This window comes from Haematobia irritans, chromosome 4 (genome assembly GCF_050003625.1).
Source record: "Haematobia irritans isolate KBUSLIRL chromosome 4, ASM5000362v1, whole genome shotgun sequence".
In the NCBI taxonomy this organism is placed as follows: domain Eukaryota; kingdom Metazoa; phylum Arthropoda; class Insecta; order Diptera; family Muscidae; genus Haematobia; species Haematobia irritans.
Window position 1 is genome coordinate 210880625 of NC_134400.1, and position 18539 is coordinate 210899163.

At 35.2% G+C, this 18539-nt stretch overlaps 1 protein-coding gene and 1 long non-coding RNA gene across 9 annotated transcripts in view; one reads left to right on the forward strand and one right to left on the reverse strand.

Annotated features, from left to right (window-relative positions):
* Zasp66 (PDZ_signaling and DUF4749 domain-containing protein Zasp66) overlaps nt 1-18539 on the reverse strand; it is a 106661-nt gene that overhangs the window by 58810 nt on the left and 29312 nt on the right. For 2 of the 6 annotated variants that reach the window (XM_075303898.1, XM_075303897.1), the window contains exon 1: nt 17774-18198. The exons of the other annotated variants lie outside the window; for them this stretch is intronic. In XM_075303898.1, the coding sequence (XP_075160013.1) occupies nt 17774-17890 (117 nt within the window). In that variant the 5' untranslated portion in view covers nt 17891-18198. Of the gene's footprint in view, nt 1-17773; nt 18199-18539 lie in introns of those variants that run through there. 6 annotated transcript variants of the gene reach the window in all.
* Nucleotides 15349-16241, forward strand: LOC142233110 (uncharacterized). Of its 3 annotated transcripts, none has more exons than XR_012721322.1 (4): nt 15349-15447; nt 15513-15663; nt 15759-16001; nt 16069-16241. It is a non-coding gene; the product is annotated as an uncharacterized LOC142233110 (long non-coding RNA). The 3 variants fall into 3 exon arrangements; XR_012721321.1 differs by having other exon boundaries at nt 15357-15447; nt 15497-15663; XR_012721320.1 differs by having other exon boundaries at nt 15381-15663.

Genomic DNA, 18539 nt, shown 5'->3' on the forward strand with positions numbered 1-18539 from the left:
GATGAAGACCCACTATTAGTTAAGGAAACTATATTGTCCTCCACATCGCGCGATAACTTTTTCATTTTAATTTTTACTTGATATTATTGCAGTACACTTTGAATAAAGCTTTAACTCTTACTAGTAAACACATTTCTAAACACAAAGTTGTATTACTGATCATAAAGAAAGACAAACAATTCAAAACTAATTTCTGCACCCCACTGTAGATATGTTGTATAGGTAACAGGTTGGCTGATAAGTCCCCGGTTTAACAAAGAAAAACACATTTTTTGTCAAAATTCGTTTTTATAATTCAACATAGTTCCCTTCAAGAGCGATACAACGATTATAACGACCTTCCTATTTTTTGATACCATTTTGGTAGTACTCCTTCGGTTTTGTCTCAGAATACGCCTCAGTTTCGGTGATCATTTCTTCATTGCAGCCAATTTTTTTCCCTGCGAGCATCCTTTTGAGGTCTGAGAACAAGAAAAAGTCGCTGGGACCAGACCTGGAGAGAATGCGGTGGGTGGGGAAGCAATTCGAAGCCCAATTCATGAATTTTTGCCATCGTTCTCAATGACTTGTGGCACGGTGCGTTGTCTTGGTGGAACAACACTTTTTTCTTCTTCATATGGGGCCGTTTTGCCGCGATTTCGACCTTCAAACGCACCAATAACGCCATATAATAGTCACTGTTGATGGCTTTTCCCTTCTCAAGATAATCGATAAAAATTATTCCATGCGCATCCCAAAAAACAGAGGCCATTACTTTGCCAGCGGACTTTTGAGACTTTCCACGCTTCTGAGACGGTTCACCGGTCGCTGTCCACTCAGCCGACTGTCGATTGGACTCAGGAGTGTAGTGATGGAGCCATGTTTCATCCATTGTCACATATCGACGGAAAAACTCGCGTGTATTATGAGTTAACAGCTGCAAACACCGCTCAGAATCATCAACACGTTGTTGTTTTTGGTCAAATGTGAGCTCGCGCGGCACCCATTTTGCACAGAGCTTCCGCATATCCAAATATTGATGAATGATATGACTAACACGTTCCTTTGATATCTTTAAGGCCTCTGCTATCTCGATCAACTTCATTTTACGGTCATTCAAAATCATTTTGTGGATTTTTTTTTATGTTTTCGTCGGTAACCACCTCTTTCGGGCGTCCACTGCGTTCACCGTCCTCCGTGCTCATTTCACCACGCTTGAATTTTGCATACCAATCAATTATTGTTGATTTCCCTGGGACAGAGTCCGGAAACTCATTATCAAGCCAAGTTTTCGCTTCCAACGTATTTTTTCCCTTCAGAAAACAGTATTTTATCAAAACACGAAATTCCTTTTTTCCATTTTTTTCACAATAATAAAAGTTGCTTCACAAAAGACGACACGAATCATTTGATTATCTCACCTCAGTAATACTGGTGACATTTCTGAGGGTTTCAAAACTTCTCTAAGTGGTTTCATTGCAATGTGGAACGCCGTTCGGACTCGGCTATAAAAAGGAGATCCCTTGTCATTGAGCTTAACATGGAATCGGGAAGCACTCAGTGATAAGAGAGAAGTTCACCAATGTGGTATCACAATGGACTGAATAGTCTAAGTGAGCCTGATACATCGGGCTGCCACCTAACCTAACCTAAGGTTGGTACTATATAAAAATAATATGCATTTAAAACTAGCGACGCCATCTATATGTCAGATCGGGGACTTATCAGCCAATCTGTTATATCTTCCAAATTTGGCATTGGTTAAAATTGGTCGCAAAATCAAGTACCACCACGCTATTGAGGACTTACATTCAAATATGTTGAGTGTAGACAAATTTATAGCATATATCGTTCAAAAAAGATTCGATTCAAATCAATATGACCTTGTCTACAATTAAATAAACGAAAATAGAAAAAAAAAACATTGCTGGCTTGAAAATTAATTCTCATGATATGGCAGTGTGTCCCATGTCATGGGTTAAATGTGTATCAAATATATACATATATAGGCAATTTGGCAAAGAATCAAAAATGAAAAAGTTTAATGGCAATCACCATTTTGGTAAATAAAATAGCTATTTGGTGAATATTTAAACTTAGGGTATCTTATTGATGCCTTGTATTGAATGAAATCTATTCTAAATTTAATGAAAAATTTGGTGGAAAACTAATTTCTATTAACAATGAGATATATGTATATGTATAAATTTTTTATAGGTTTTATTTTTGAATTTCTTTTCCAAAATTAGTCCAAATATAACTTTAGACAATATTTCTGAAAGGAAATGAACTAAATAAACAAGACATGCATAATGCAAAACGTTTAAGTCCGGTAGGTGAACACTTTTTCACAATCAGCAGCGTGTTGTCAAATTAAAATCTATTCTTATCCCTTGGCGGTAAATGGCATAGTGTTGCCATTGATTAACTACACATTAGAGTATATTTACTATGCGTTTATTTTGGAACAATTACAATTAACCAATAGAGGTCTTTTAAACATCAAATGTACACCCATAGAAAAAATCGTGAACGGCGTGTACGTTTCAAAACGATGTGTTCATGAACTTAAATCAATACACATGTGGAGAACAGACGGTGTCAATCTGACAACGATAAAATGACACAGTGCGTTATCAAAACAACAGCAACCAACGTTCATGATCTGAATAACAGGTTGGCTAATAAGTCCCCGGTCTGACACATAGATGGCGTCGCTAGTATTAAATGCATATTATTTTTATATAGTACCAACCTTCAAATGATTCGTGTCAATATTTGACGTCTGTAAGTCAATTAGTTTGTGAGATAGAGCGTCTTTCGTTAAGCAACTTTTGTTATTGTGGAAAAAAAGGGAAAAAAAGGAATTTCGTGTTTTGATAAAATACTGTTTTCTGAAGGGAAAAAATACGGTGGAAGCTAAATCTTGGCTTAATAATGAGTTTCTGGACTCTGCCCCAGGGAAATCAACAATAATTGATTGGTATGCAAAATTCAAGCGTGGTGAAATGAGCACTCAGGACGGTGAACGCAGTGGACACCCTAAAGAGGTGGTTACCGACGAAAACATAAAAAAATCTACAAATTGATTTTGAATGACCGTAAAATGAAGTTGACCGAGATAGTAGAGGCCTTAAAGATATCAAAGGAACGTGTTGGTCATATCATTCATCAATATTTGGATATGCGGAAGCTCTGTGTAAAATGGGTGCCGCGCCAGCGCACATTTGACCAAAAACAACAACGTGTTGATGATTCTTAGCGGTGGTTGCAGCTGTTAACTCATAATACACCCAAGTTTTTCCGTCGATATGTGACAATGGATGAAAGATGGCTCCATCACTACACTCCTGAGTCCAATCGACAGTCGGCTGAGTGGACAGCGACCGGTGAACCGTCTCCGAAGCGTGGAAAGACTCAAAAGTCCGCTGGCAAAGTAATGGCCTCTGTTTTTTGGGATGCGCATGGAATATTTTTTATCGATTATCTTGAGAAGGGAAAAACCATCAACAGTGACTATTATATGGCGTTATTGGAGCGTTTGAAGGTCGAAATCGCGGCAAAACGGCCCCATATGAAGAAGAAAAAAGTGTTGTTCCACCAAGATAACGCACCGTGCCACAAATCATTGAGAACGATGGCAAAAATTCGAATTGCTTCCCCGCCCACCGTATTCTCCAGATCTGGCCCCAGCGGCTTTTTCTTGTTCTCAGACCTCAAAAGGATGCTCGCAGGGAAAAAATTTGGCTGCAATGAAGAGGTGATCGCCGAAACTGAGGCCTATTTTGAGGCAAAACCGAAGGAGTACTACCAAAATGGTATCAAAAAATTGGAAGGTTGTTATAATCGTGGTATCGCTCTTTAAGGGAACTATGTTGAATAATAGAAACGAATTTTGACAAAAAAAAATGTGTTTTTCTTTGTTAGACCGGGGACTTATCAGCCAACCTGTTAGTTAATGAACTATTCCTAACTGCTTTCAGTTTAGTATTTTTTTTTAATGAAACAAGTAAGGAAGTTTCAAGATATAGTACACTTTGGGTTGAGTGAATTACCCGAATTTATTCTGATAATTGGTTGATAGTTTTGCTGCAAGTAGAGGATGCTGATGAAGAATGTGGTAATTCCGAAACAGTTGTACATCCAACCATCTTGCAGTCTATAGGGCTTTGCCCAAATAAATTTGATAAGCATACTTTTCCTCTATTGGTTAAGCTACACTTGTAGTTTAGTCAGTGCATGGTTTTAAGCTGATATTAAAAACAACAATAATGATTGAAGAGAAACCAACAATAACAAATAAAACGAATGAAGATAGAGGAAGCACGCTCAAAAACAAACCCAGCCAACTACATTCAAATCGATGATTTGAGTTTGGCAAAGGAAAGAGATATGCTTGCAAATTTGTTTAGGCAGTAGCCGATTATCAAACTTTTTTTCGGAAGGTTCAAGTGTAGTTCACTTTGGGTTGAGTGAATTACCCGAATTTATTCTGATAATTGGTTGATAGTTTTGCAGCAAGTAGAGGATGCTGATGAGGAATGTGGTAATTCCGAAATAGCTGTACATCCAACCATCTTGCAGTCTATAGGGCTTTGCCCAAATAAATTTGATAGGGATACTTTTCCTCTGTTGGTTAAGCTAACTTGTAGTTTAGTCAATGCATGGTTTTTAGCTGAGATCAAAAACAACAAGAAACAAGTAAATATTATTATTTCACACAAAAATTTAACGTAATGGAAATAAAATGGCCAAACTAAATTGATGAACATTTTTTCCTTTAGTTTCGATATAAACGAAATGGACTGTGTTGTTGGTTCAAAAATAATTTTTTTGAAATGCTGGCAGGGTATGAGACCAATTGGGTGTGAGACCAATATTTCGATGAATTACAAACGGAATGGCAAAATTGTTATATCTCCATCCTATGGTGGAGGGTATAAAAATAACAAACTTGTTAGGAAAGTAGAGATATATTTATATTGTAATATCACACGCAGAGAAAGAATATGATCACCCCAAATATGTTTCAATAGCAAAATGTTATTTTTGGACAGTGAACATGGAACATTTTTGTCGCTAAAATGTTATTTTCTCCGCAAACATATAGATGGATGCCAAAATAAGATACATAATTTTCGAGAAAATAACATTTTTGAGATAAACATGTTCCATGTTCACCGTTCACAAAAAAAAAATATTTTGCTCTTGAAACCTGTTTGAGGTGATCATATTCCTTCTCTGGGTAAAATTATTTACATGATCATATCTATCAAATGTCTTATTTTATTGACTTTCATTTGTTTACAATACTTTTCAGCATGATGTAGGTATGAATATGCGGTTTGGAGACGAATTTTTAGATTATGGGTATTTCAATAGCGCCATATTCATATTTAAATAAAATCTAATTAACCAATTTCATCACCTAATATCACTTGTGGGTAATAAAGGGCGGTTAAATTGTAAGGGCCGATGTTGAATGTGAACCACACCTAAACGCCAATTTTATTTGATATTTCTCTATTTCAGACTTACTCAATTTGAACCATGGAGAGATACACAATCCAACACCGTGTTAAATGGTTCCAAGAAATCGCAACAGTGGAGGATCAATTTTCGACGAAAATCATCTTCAGTGATGAGGCACATTTTCACCTCAGTGGATTCGTCAATAAACAGAATTGCCGCATTTGGGCGAATGAGAATCCAAGAGTGATTGTCGAAAAACCAATGCACCCCAACAAAGAGTGACTGTTTGGTGCGGTTTATGGGCTGGCGGCATCATCGGGCCGTATTTTTTCCAAAATGAGGCCGGTCAGGCAGTTACTGTGAATTGTGTTCGCTATCGTGAGATGATAACGAACTTTTTATGGCCCGAATTGGAAGATATGGATGTGGACGATATGTGGTTTCAGCAGGACGGTGCCACTTGCCACACAGCTAACGAAACAATGGCTCTTTTGCGCAACAAATTCAATGGCCGTGTTATCTCACGTAATAGCGATGTCAATTGGCCTCCAAGATTATGTGATTTGACACCGTTGGACTTTTTTCTTTGGGGTTATTTGAAAGAAAAGGTGTACGTCGATAAGCCAGCAACAATTCAAGAGCTAAAGGATGAGATAATTCGGCACATTAACGGCATAGAACCTCCATTATGCCTCAGCGTCATCGAAAATTTGGACCATCGTTCGGCCAGGCCGAATCTTATGTACCCTCCACCATGGATTGCGTAGAAACTTCTACGAAAGACTGTCATCCACAATCTAAATACTTGGGTTGTGGTATCTTAAAACTTCTTAACATCGTTTTCTAAATTGTGTGGTATAATTAGACAAAAAAGTTATGTATAGTTAAGTCTACAAATAATTACGAATCGATATGGACTTTTGCACGGTACGTAGAGAGCCAGAATTGAAATATTGGTGTCACTTATATGGGGGCTATATACAATTATGAACTTGATATGGACCAATTTTTGTGTGATTGGAAATAGATTTATCTGAGGGATATATATAACTATAGACCGATATGGACCTAGTTAGGCATGGTTGTTAACGACCATATACTAGCACAATGTACCGAATTTCAACTCACTCGGATGAAATTTTCTCCTCCAAGAGGCTCCAAAACCAAATCTCGGGATCGGTTTATATGGGGCTATATATGATTATGGACTGATATGGACCACTTTTGGCATAGTTGTTAAATATTATATACGATCACCACGTACCAAATTTCAAGCAGATGGGATGTATTTTGCTTCTCCAAAAGGCACCGGAGGTCAAATCTGGGGATCGGTTTATATGGGAGCTATATGTAATTATGGGCCAATTCCTGCATGGTTGTTGGATACCATATACTAACATCACGTACCAAATTTCAACCGAATGGGAAGAATTTTGCTCTTCCAAGGGGCTCTGGACGTCAAATCTGGGGATCGGTTTATATGGGGGCTATATATAAATATGGACCAATTTCGACCAATTTTGGCATGGGAGTTTGAGGCCATATATTAACACCACGTACCAAATTTCAACTGAATCAGATGAATTTTGGTCTTCCAAGAGGCTCCGGAGGTTAAATCTGGTGATCGGTTTATATGGGGGCTATATATAATTATGGACCGATGTGGACCAATTCTTGCATGGTTGTTAGAGACCATATACGAAAACCACGTACCAAATTTCAGCCGGATCGGATAAAATTTACTTCTCTTAGAGGCCTCGCAAGCCAAATCGGGGGATCGGTTTATATGGGGGCTATATATAATTATGGACCGATGTGGATCAATTTTTGCACGGTTGTCAGAGACCATATACTAACACCATGTACCAAATTTCAGCCGGATCGGATGAAATTTGCTTCTCTTAGAGGCCTCGCAAGCCAAATCGGGGGATCGGTTTATATGGGGGCTATATATAATTATGGACCGATGTGGACCAATTTTTGCATGGTTGTTAGAGACCATATACTAACACCATGTACCAAATTTCAGCCCGATCGGATGAAATTTGCTTCTCTTAGAGGCCTCGCAAGCCAAATTTGGGGGTCCGTTTATATGGGGGCTATACGTAAAAGTGGACCGATATGGCCCATTTGCAATACCATCCGACCTACATCAATAACAACTACTTGTGCCAGGTTTCAAGTCGATAGCTTGTTTCGTTCGGAAGTTAGCGTGATTTCAACAGACGGACGGACGGACGGACATGCTCAGATCGACTCAGAATTTCACCACGACCCAGAATATATATACTTTATGGGGTCTTAGAGCAGTATTTCGATGTGTTACAAACGGAATGACAAAGTTAATATACCTATGGTGGAGGGTATAAAAATAAAAATAATAACAATAATTTCCTAAATAGTTTGTGTTTTATTCAAAATCAACATCGGCCCTTGAAATTTTAACCACCCTTTATATGGCTACATTACATTTTTTAAATTAATTACATGAACATTTTGCTATTGTGCTTTGACATTTTTTCAAGGATTTTGAGAACGAAAGTTGAAATATGTTGACATTGTTTGTTGATTTCGCAAGAGTTTCGCGACGTACATTTTGAAAACAAAAAAACAATGCGGACCTTTTTGATTTAGAAATTGATTTTAAGACCGGTCGTCTTTAAAACATCTAGTCGTTCTACAGGCACACATATCCGCACCCCAATAAAAATTAAAATGTTTGAATGTTTTACGTGGGCTGTTTACATGTTGGCATAAGGTAGGGGCAACTTGTGCTACAATCTCGCCAAACAAACAAGAGCATGAAACCAACATCTTAACAATACATTCATCATTTTCTTGGCGAAAACAGCCAAAACAAAATACAATATAAACATTACTATTTTTTTTGTGAATTCAAGAAAAGCGCAATTTGCAACGATTACAAATTACAACAGAAATCAACTGAGAAATACAAAAAACAGCAACTAAAACATATCGAATTGGTGCCAACATCAAGTTAAAAAAAAAAAAAACTGAAAAACAACAGGAAAACATGGCACCGATATATATTGGCGGCTTAGTTGTGGGAGAATAGCAAGTGGTGGCAGCAAAAGATGGTGGATTTCAGTGTTTATATATTTTTTTCTAATGCACTGGGATTTGTTTTCATTCACAATGTGGGCCATAACATAGAAGACTGCCACTATTATTGTTGCACTATCAATATGTGTACTTTATTGCAAACTAAAAGCCCATTAGATTTGTTATTTAAATTGTAGAAATATCGAAATATCAATTTACAGTTTTGGGTATTAAAGCCCTTAGCCAGTACAATTCTATTTATCACAAAATCACTCTGGACACCACCTAAATTGCATAGTTCCTCGATCGGATACAGGTTAACAGATCCCAGACGAACAGACCCAATATACTGTTATAACAATACATATACAACTTGTTAAATAGATCTATTAAGTTGAATATATACTGAGACATACGCGTGGTCTTAATTTTGTCTCATGCTTCTCTCCTCATGAAGAATTGTGAAACATCAGATACTAGTCATAATCATCAGTTGCTGTTGGAAGATGGAATATGCAGGAGAGACTTTCAACAGTTTGAAAGTTTGATAGTTTGAGTGTCAAGTCAATGCACAATGATTTAGCTTGTTTGCAGTGCATTCCCATAGTTCTTGATTGTCATTAACAATACTCGTATAAGAGAGAAGAGATTGGTGCAATCGGGGGATATAAGAAACATGAGAAACCATAAATAGAGGTAATAGCGGTCACCGCAACAATCCATGTATACCTGAGATACAAGAGGAAGATAGCGGATCGACGCCGCGAGTGGGCGTATATATGGAGGACCAAGACACCAATATCCTATTCCAATTACCGAACCACACCACAATCCCGCAGGCTGCAGAAGGGGATGCCTTAACGTAATATGTTAAATGATTCGGAAATAGCACGAGGGTACAAAACGTTAACATTTTCATAGATTGCCGGAGAGCAATGAAGGCAATAGCAGATATTACGGTACAATCATGAAGCGTATTGAACTGTAAAAGTATGATCAAAGAATATTTAGAATATGGCAGGATCATATGCCGGAACATGTCGAAATAAGAGGAAACGTTAAAGCAAATGAACTGGCGATAAGAGCTAGATGAACTTAGAGAATACAAAGCCAATAGAGATAATTCGGGCCGAGTTGGATGAATGGGTACGGAAGACACATAAAGTGACGTGGACTATTGCAACGATCGGAAGGGCTACAAAAATACTATGGGGTGACTCAGACAAGAAAAAGATTGGAGAAATACTCATGGAGAGTAGGACAACTGTCAGGAGGGCCGTGACAATAATAACCGGTCACCTAGAATTGATAGCACATCTGCGCCGAATAGGAGCAGCAGGGGATGGTGCCTGTAGGGCTTATTTTGAGGATTATTAGATCTTGGAACACTTAATTTGTCACATACTTGTCTTTACTAGGTAAAGAGTTAACCCTATCGGTGATGAGGTGATTCGGGACTTGGCCCAGCTTGCACACAAATTTGGGAATTAGTTAGGGACACAGAGTTCGTGGAATAAAAAAAAGGTAGTAGGCGAAAAAGTTAGAGCTCAAAACAAGCCGGATACTAGCTTAGGTGTACGGGCAGTTCGGAAACTTCTTAGTGTTGAAATATGTGTTTAATGAATTAATACTTGTTATATTTCAACTTGTCCTCAACAACGATTTGTTTTCAGTTTTAGTATTCTTTGTCAAATATTGTATGTCGACTATGCTGGTGGAGTAATTTCTTGGATAAGTCAAAGACAATCCACAGTATCCACATCAACAACCGAAGCAGAAATTATAGCAGCCAGTGAAGCCGCAAAAGAAATTATTTGGCTAAAACGACTTTTCAAAGATGTCATTAATTACAATGATATTCCGGTGATAATGATTGATAATACAGCAGCAATTCGACTTTCAAAGAACCCAGCATTTCACAAGCGAACAAAGCACATTGCATTGAAACACTTTTTCATACGATAAAAGGTTTCAGATGGTTTCTATCAACATTCCAAATTTCATCTGAAAATCAACTCGCAGATATGATGACTAAGCCGTTACCAAAGCCTCGTTTACAATACCTACAGTATGTCAAGAAAGTCTTTTGACATTGCCAAATATTTCAAATTCCAGGAATAATTGAAGTAAAAATCGAGTTGTTAATTCGGTTTGAGAAAAATAAAATATGTATACTTTGCAAAATACATAATAAAATATTTTTTAAAATTAAATTATATTTAATTTTGGAACAAAACATAATTTTTATCCTATTGTCAAAACACTTTCTTGACATACTGTATGTAATCGGTTGAATATTAATTAATTAAACAAGGGAAAGTGTTGAAATATGTGTTTAATGAATTAATACTTGTTATATTTGAGCTTGTCCTCAACAACTATTTTATATTTTTATGTTAGCCTGATATCAATGCAGGCTGGTTCAATGTCCAAATCATTTAAACTAGAAGTTATTACAATATTTATTCGAGCTTATTGGACAGGAAGATTAAGGGAATTGACATCATTAAGTTACTGAAAAGAAAATGCCAGATACCCATCTCGCAAGCCTGACTATACATATATGTTTCAGTGTTGGCCACTACACATTTCCATAGTCTTTAGCGAGATCTGGCCGGGTGAGATGATTCAATTTGGTTCTTTTATGTTAATTTCTTATGAAATTTACATACGAGAATTATTTTTCCCAAATTTAACCATTTTTCACCCGCACTGTGCATCATCTTTTCGTATAACTTTACAATCCCTTAATCTTATTTTTAGATTTCGATTTGTTACTACACTAATGTACCAACAAATCGAAATCTATTTTTAAAGACATTGCTGAATTCACCTGATTGGCGAACGATCACACAATGTCTTGGTTTGTTTTCAATTGTGAGTAGTGTTTTTTCCCCAAACTTTCTCCGTTCACGGAAAAACGGGATTTTTTATACCCTCCACCATATGGGGGTATATTAACTTTGTCATTCCGTTTGTAACACATTGAAATATTGCTCTAAGACCCCATAAAGTATATATATTCTGGGTCGATCTAAGCATGTCCGTCCGTCCGTCTGTTGAAATCACGCTAACTTCCGAACGAAACAAGCCATCGACTTCAAACTTGGCACAAGTAGTTGTTATTAATGTAGGTCGGATGGTATTGCAAATGAGCCATATCGGTCCACTTTTACGTATAGCCCCCATATAAACGGACCCAAAAATTTGGCTTGCGAGGCCTCTAAGAGAAGCAAATTTCATCCGATCCGGCTGAAATTTGGTACATGGTGTTAGTATATGGTCTCTAACAACCATGCAAAAATTGGTCCACATCGGTCCATAATTATATATAGCCCCCATATAAACCGACCCCAGATTTGGCTTGCGGAGCCTCAAAAAGAAGCAAATTTCATCCGATCCGGCTGGAATTTGGTACATTGTGTTAGTATACGGTCTCTAACAACCATGCAAAAATTGGTCGACATCGGTCCATATTTATATATAGCCCCCATATAAACCGATCCCCCGATTTGGCTTGCGAGGCCTCTAAGAGAAGCCAATTTCATCAGATCCGCCTGAAATTTGGTACATAATGTTGGTATATGGTCTCTAACAACCATGCAAAATTTAGTCCACATCGGTCCATAATTATATATAGCAAAATTCATCCGATCCGGTTCAAATTTGGAACTTGGTGTTAGTATATGACCGGTAACAACCCTACCAAAATTGGTCCATATCGGTCTATAGTTATATATAGCAGATCTCCAATCACACAAAAATTGGTCCATATCGGTCATAATCATGATTGTCACTCGAGCCAAAAATAATCTACCAAAATTTTATTTCTATAGAAAATTTTGTCAAAATTTTATTTCTATAGAAAAATTTGTTAAAATTTTATTTCTATAGAAAATTTTGTCAAAATTTTATTTCTATAGAAAATTTTGTCAAACTTTAATTTCTATAGAAAATTTAATAAAAATTTTATTTCTATAGAAAATTTTGTTAAAATTTTATTTCTAAAGAAAAGTTTGTTAAAATTTTATTTCTGTAGAAAATTTTGTCAAAATTTTATGTCTAAAAAAAATGTTGTCAAACTGAATTATATACGTATTTGATTGATCTTTTTGATTTAATATAATCACGTATGGACTTACATACAATTTAGAAGATGGTGTTAGGAGGTTTTAAGATATCTTGCCATCGGCAAGCGCTACCACAACTTAAGTAATTCAATTGTGGATGGTAGTGTTTAGAAGAATTTTCTACGCAATCCATGGTGGAGGGTACATAAGCTTCGGCCTGGCCGAACTTACGGCCGTACATACTTGTTTTTTTTGAATTACCTGGGAACCCACTCAAACAAAAACTTTTTTTGATGCCATATACATTTTAGATATCTGAAGAAATTGGAAATACTATAAGGCTAGGATTGTAATGTTTATATATAGAGATTAGTTTTCCTGGACTTTTTCCGTTCTCGGGAAATCAAGAACAAAAATATAGCACAATTCCGGGAACTCCTTGGATCCTGTACGCGGAAACCCCTATCTTTTGTTTTAACCTGCTACACCATCCAAACAATCATACCAAAGGACGGACGAATATTTTTTAATAAAAAGTGCCAGAAACGTTTGCAATGTTAGGACCCATTGTTTCTAAAGGCTTACTTACTTCACTGGTCCATTGAAATGTTGACTCATAGAAATTTAAGCAATTTAGGTTAGAATCTGGACTTAGACCCACACCAAAAACAATTTCGTAGTTAAACAAATTCTAAACTCAACTTATTTATAAAATAAATATTTGTTTTTAGTTAAATTTTATTATTTAATTTTTGAAATTTTCCACATCCAATGAAATTTTCCTTGTTTTAAGTATGTCTCAAACATTTTATTAACTAAATGTGGATATGAAGTTCAATGGCCGTACACACGATTTCCAAAAATCGTACGAAAATCAATTATGGTTTGGTTGAAATGGTCATAATTTGGCACCATTGATTTCTATTTTTACGTTTAGTTCATTTTTATACCCTCCACCATAGGATGGGAGGTATATTAATTTTGTCATTCCGTTTGTAACACATCGAAATGTTGCTCTAAGACCCCATAAAGTATATATATTCCGGGTCGTGGTGAAATTCTGAGTCGATCTGAGCATGTCCGTCCGTCTGTTTAAATCACGCTAACTTCCGAACGAAACAAGCTATCGACTTGAAATTTGGCACAAGTAGTGGTTATTGAAGTAGGTCGGATGGTATTGCAAATGGGTCATATCTGTCCACTTTTACGTATAGCCCCCATATAAACGGATCCCCAAATTTGGCTTGCGAATCCTCTAAGATAAGCAAAATTCATCTGATTCATTTGAAATTTGGTACATGGTGTTAATATATGGTCTCTAATGGTCATGCAAAAATTGGTCCACATCGGTCCATAATTATATATAGCCCACATATAAACCGATCGCCAGATTTGACCTCCGGAGCCTCTTGGAAGACCAAAATTCATTTGATTCAGTTGAAATTTGGTACGTAGTGTTAATATGTGGCCTCAAACTCCCATGCAAAAATTGCTCGAAATCGGTCCATAATTATATATAGCTTCCATATAAACCGATTCCCAGATTTGACCTCCGGAGCCTCTTAGAAGAGCAAAATTCATCCGATTCGGTTGAAATTTGGTATTTGAAGTTAGTATATGGTATCCAACAACAATGCAGGAATTGGTTCATATCAGTCCATAATTATATAGCCCCCATATAAACCGATCCCCAGATGTGACCAGATCCGATCTGGTTGAAATTTGGTACTTGTTGGTAGTATATGATATTTAACAACTATGGCAAAAGTGGTCCATATCAGTCCATAATCATATGTAGCCCCCATATAAACCGATCCCGAGATTTGGTTTTGAAACCTCTTGGAGGAGCAAATTTCATGCGAGTCAGTTGAAATTTGGTACATTGTGCAAGTATATGGCCGTTAACAACCATGCCTAACTAGGTCCATATCGGTCTATAGTTATATATAGCCATCAGATAAATCGATCCACAATCACACAAAAATTGGTTCATATCAAGTTCATAATTGTATATAGGCCCCATATAAGCGACCCCCATATTTCAATTCTGGCTCTCTACACACAAAAAATTATGACCAACATTTTTTCAATTAAACACTTAATTGAAATTGGAAACGGATTCAATTAATATGTTAATTGATTCAATTAATTATTTAATCAAATCCGAATAAAAACCAATTAAAAAATGATTGATATTTGTTACGTTTCCAATTAAAATATTAATTGATTCAATCAATTTGTTAATCAATTCGGAAATAATTTTCAATTACAAACGTGATTGACATTTTTTCCGTTTCCAATTACACATGTGATTGATCCAATCACCTTTGTGATTGAAATTGAATAATTTTGAGCAATGGAAAGAGCGAAAAGAGAACAAGAGAATGGGTATTTATTCAACAAGGTATGATGGAGAGATCAGTCTGTTGAAGTAACTCATAACGAACGGTTGGGATTTTGTTTTTCGCGTAAATTGAAAAACATGATTGGCGACATTCTGTCTGCTGCATTCAAAATGTGTGCATAAATATTTTGATCGCAACAACAAATCATAGCAAAGGGTTGAAATAAATAAAGTGTGCAACAACAAATGGCCACGTGGTAAAGGTGTGAAAAAAATATATGAGAGAACGCATTTGAAATTACCTGTGTTTGTGTTTTGTGGTATTGTAAAAATGGAAAACAATCTACGTTTATTGAAGGTAAGAAATTATGAAATGTGAATACCGTAAACGGCTTCAATGGAATATATATTTTTTTTTTATTTCTTTTAGTGACCAATTTTATTTCGTGAAATTGACCAATCAATCCCATCAACTCCACCATTTTATCAAATATATAAGAATATGTTTGCAATAAAAAAGTGGGTACCGTATTGATCTTTTAAAATTATAAATTTTTTTCACTCCTAGTTTTCTTAAAACCAAGAGCGGTATGGGTTTGTTGGAAGATTCACCTTGAAGTTGCGAAGTGGCGTTGGCATTAAATTGCATTTTTGTTTCACCTGCCTTTTTCAGTTTGAACCCAAGTAGAGAGCAGTATATCTGATATATAAACTAATGAGCTGAATTATGTAATGGTAAAAAATTTCTTTCTTTTGGATTTAAAAATATGAAAAATATCCGAAAATAATAAAAATATGTATTTTCCATTTATATTTTTAACTATTTCCAGAATTTGCAAAGTATCATCAATATAATATCAAATAGTACATTGCTTTCCCATTATTTTTTGTCTTTGATTGGTTCAAATTTTAATAGACGATTTCAATGTGCGGAAATTTTGGAAAGGAATTGTTACTAAAATTAAATTACCGAGCTCCTTAATACACCTTTTTATGCTAAAAGACTACAACTGCAAAAGAAGATTATAAATCTGCAACCTGGAACTAAGAATTGAACTTGATATTCTATGCAGGTAATATTTAACAAAATTAACTTTTAAGTGAACAAAATTAAATTCGAATTATTCTGTTTACTTTCAGAAAAACTAATTTAGCTTACAGTCTGCTGATTTATTGGAAATCTAGGCGCATCTACATATTAGAAGGAACATGCTAACATGGTTATTATTATAAGGAAGCTAATGATTTATATAATTTATTTTTTCACCCTATAGTTGTTATTGATAGTAATTGTATTTGTAAGTTATGTTAGAACAAAACACAAATGAAAAGAACAAAATTTATTTGTCTTTTGCATAATTAAAAAAATAATAAAATATTAAATATTATAAGAAACACATATTTTCTTTTATTTCAAATAAAACTAAATACGATTTTGGGGTCGCAATATATAATTTTTTTGATCGAAATTTTTAACCAATTTCAATTAATTATTTAATTGAATGAATCAAATAGTTGATTGATTTTTGTCGCGAAATTAATTAAAATTTTAATTGATTCAATTAAAACCGTGATTGAATTTTATGTTAAAAATCAATCACGTTTTTAATTGATTCAATCACACAATTAATTGATTCCGTGACAAAAGTCAATTAAATTTTTAATTGAAAATCGTGTTGGTTTTCAATCAAAATGGGTGATTGATACTATCATTTTCGTGATTGAAGACATTTCAATTAAAAAATGATTGAATCCGCGATTTTCGTGATTGAAATCAAAAAAAAATTTTTTGTGTGTACGTATTGTCTAATATAAACCACGTTTGGACTAACTCACAATTTAGAAAACTTCTTTCGTAGAAGTTTCTACGCAATCCATGGTGGAGGGTACATAAGATTCGGCCTAGCCGAACTTACGGCCGAATATACTTGTTTCTTCTGTGTGAGGGGTAATTCGTTGACTTGTAGTCAAAAAGTACACCGGTGCATTAAATTTTCCTGGTTTTAGCAACGCTTTGCGGAAATCTTAAAAAAGGGGAGTATAATTTGGTTCAATTTTCGCTCGGCGCAGTTTTGCTATAAAACAGTTTACGTTTTTTTTTCTGTGACTCCTCTCTAAACATTTAGACTAAAATATGACAATCGTTTTGATACTAATATTTTATATAAAATATTGTAAGGAAATTTTACCGGAAGGTCTTGCACATATTCCCTGCGCAAGAACTAGTGAATATATGGTAAAATCTCGGAAAATTTGTGTTTATTATAAGCGGAAGTTTATTATAACTGTGGTAATTTATAAAGATGTTCGACTGTATTTTTTTGTTTTTCAATAATTTTCCACGAACATCACATTTTTTTCACAAACGTAGGGTAAATAAAATTCTATAGCACCGTAATGCTAAATATTTATTGTCATTTCCTTTCGTGATAATATTATAGTATTTCTGTAAAAGTAAATAAACTTGGCAAATAAATAATGTACTTGTTAACACAAATTTGATCAATTGTAAGATTTATCGATAGAGCACAAGAACAAAACATAATACAATAAATGTCCTTAAAAGAAAATAGCAATCGCGGCGACGACGGTGCAAGATCAAGCGATTCTCTTTCATTTGTGAATTTAGTTATTTTGTTTTTTTTTTATATTTTTGGGGTGACACTAAATCATCTACGTAAAAGTTATTTTGCATTACATAATTTTTGTATTCAGCAATAGAATAATAATAAAAAATAATAATAATAACAGTTAATATCGTTTATGCATAATTATCATCACACTATGTCATTATCACTATTGTCACTAAAATTATTCAAATAAAATTTTCTCTTTGAATTTTTACCCTTGTTATAATCAATGGTGTATCTAGATCATTGCCACCGACCAGGCGTATACCCCAGGGAGTATTTTGACCATCACGTTTGAGTACCACCGCAAATTCATGCAGTTTAGGGCTCATGATCCTCCTTCACTTCACAATGGCAACAAATGAACCGACAACGACGAGAGTTTGTTGTGACTTCGAAAATTAATTTAAATTTTCTAATTTTCCGTTACAAAAACTTCGCACGACTTTCTCGTTCAATTGTCTTTCTTCTGTATTGTTTTTGTGTTTTTTTTGTGTTGTTGTTATAACTCCACACACTAGGCACGAGAGACAATTTTGTTTTTGTTGCAAGTAAAAAAAGAAAATTCTAGTTGTAATTTTTGTTACGTTTAATTAAATGAAAAAAACGTTTTGATCGTATTGAAAGCTGCCCAAGTACTAAAATTAAATACAAAAATCCGCATAAACAATTATTTTTGCTGAATCTTCTTCTTCTTTCACTTGTGATTTTTCTTTGCAATTTCTTTTTTTTTTTGTGTCTCATCTTCTTTTGCTCATTCAACAACATCAGCTGCTGCGGTTGCTGTTGCGGCAACGAGCATCTGTAGCATCGTATTTTGTATTACGGCTAAATGTAGTTTTTTTTGACGTTGTTCTTGTTGTTGTGTGCTGCTGTTATTATTACATACAGATGTATCAATTTATTTGTTCCTTTCTTATGGACATGCTTGGTTTCCTGCGTCTGCCTCACTTAGCCATTATTTGCATGCATGAGTGTACG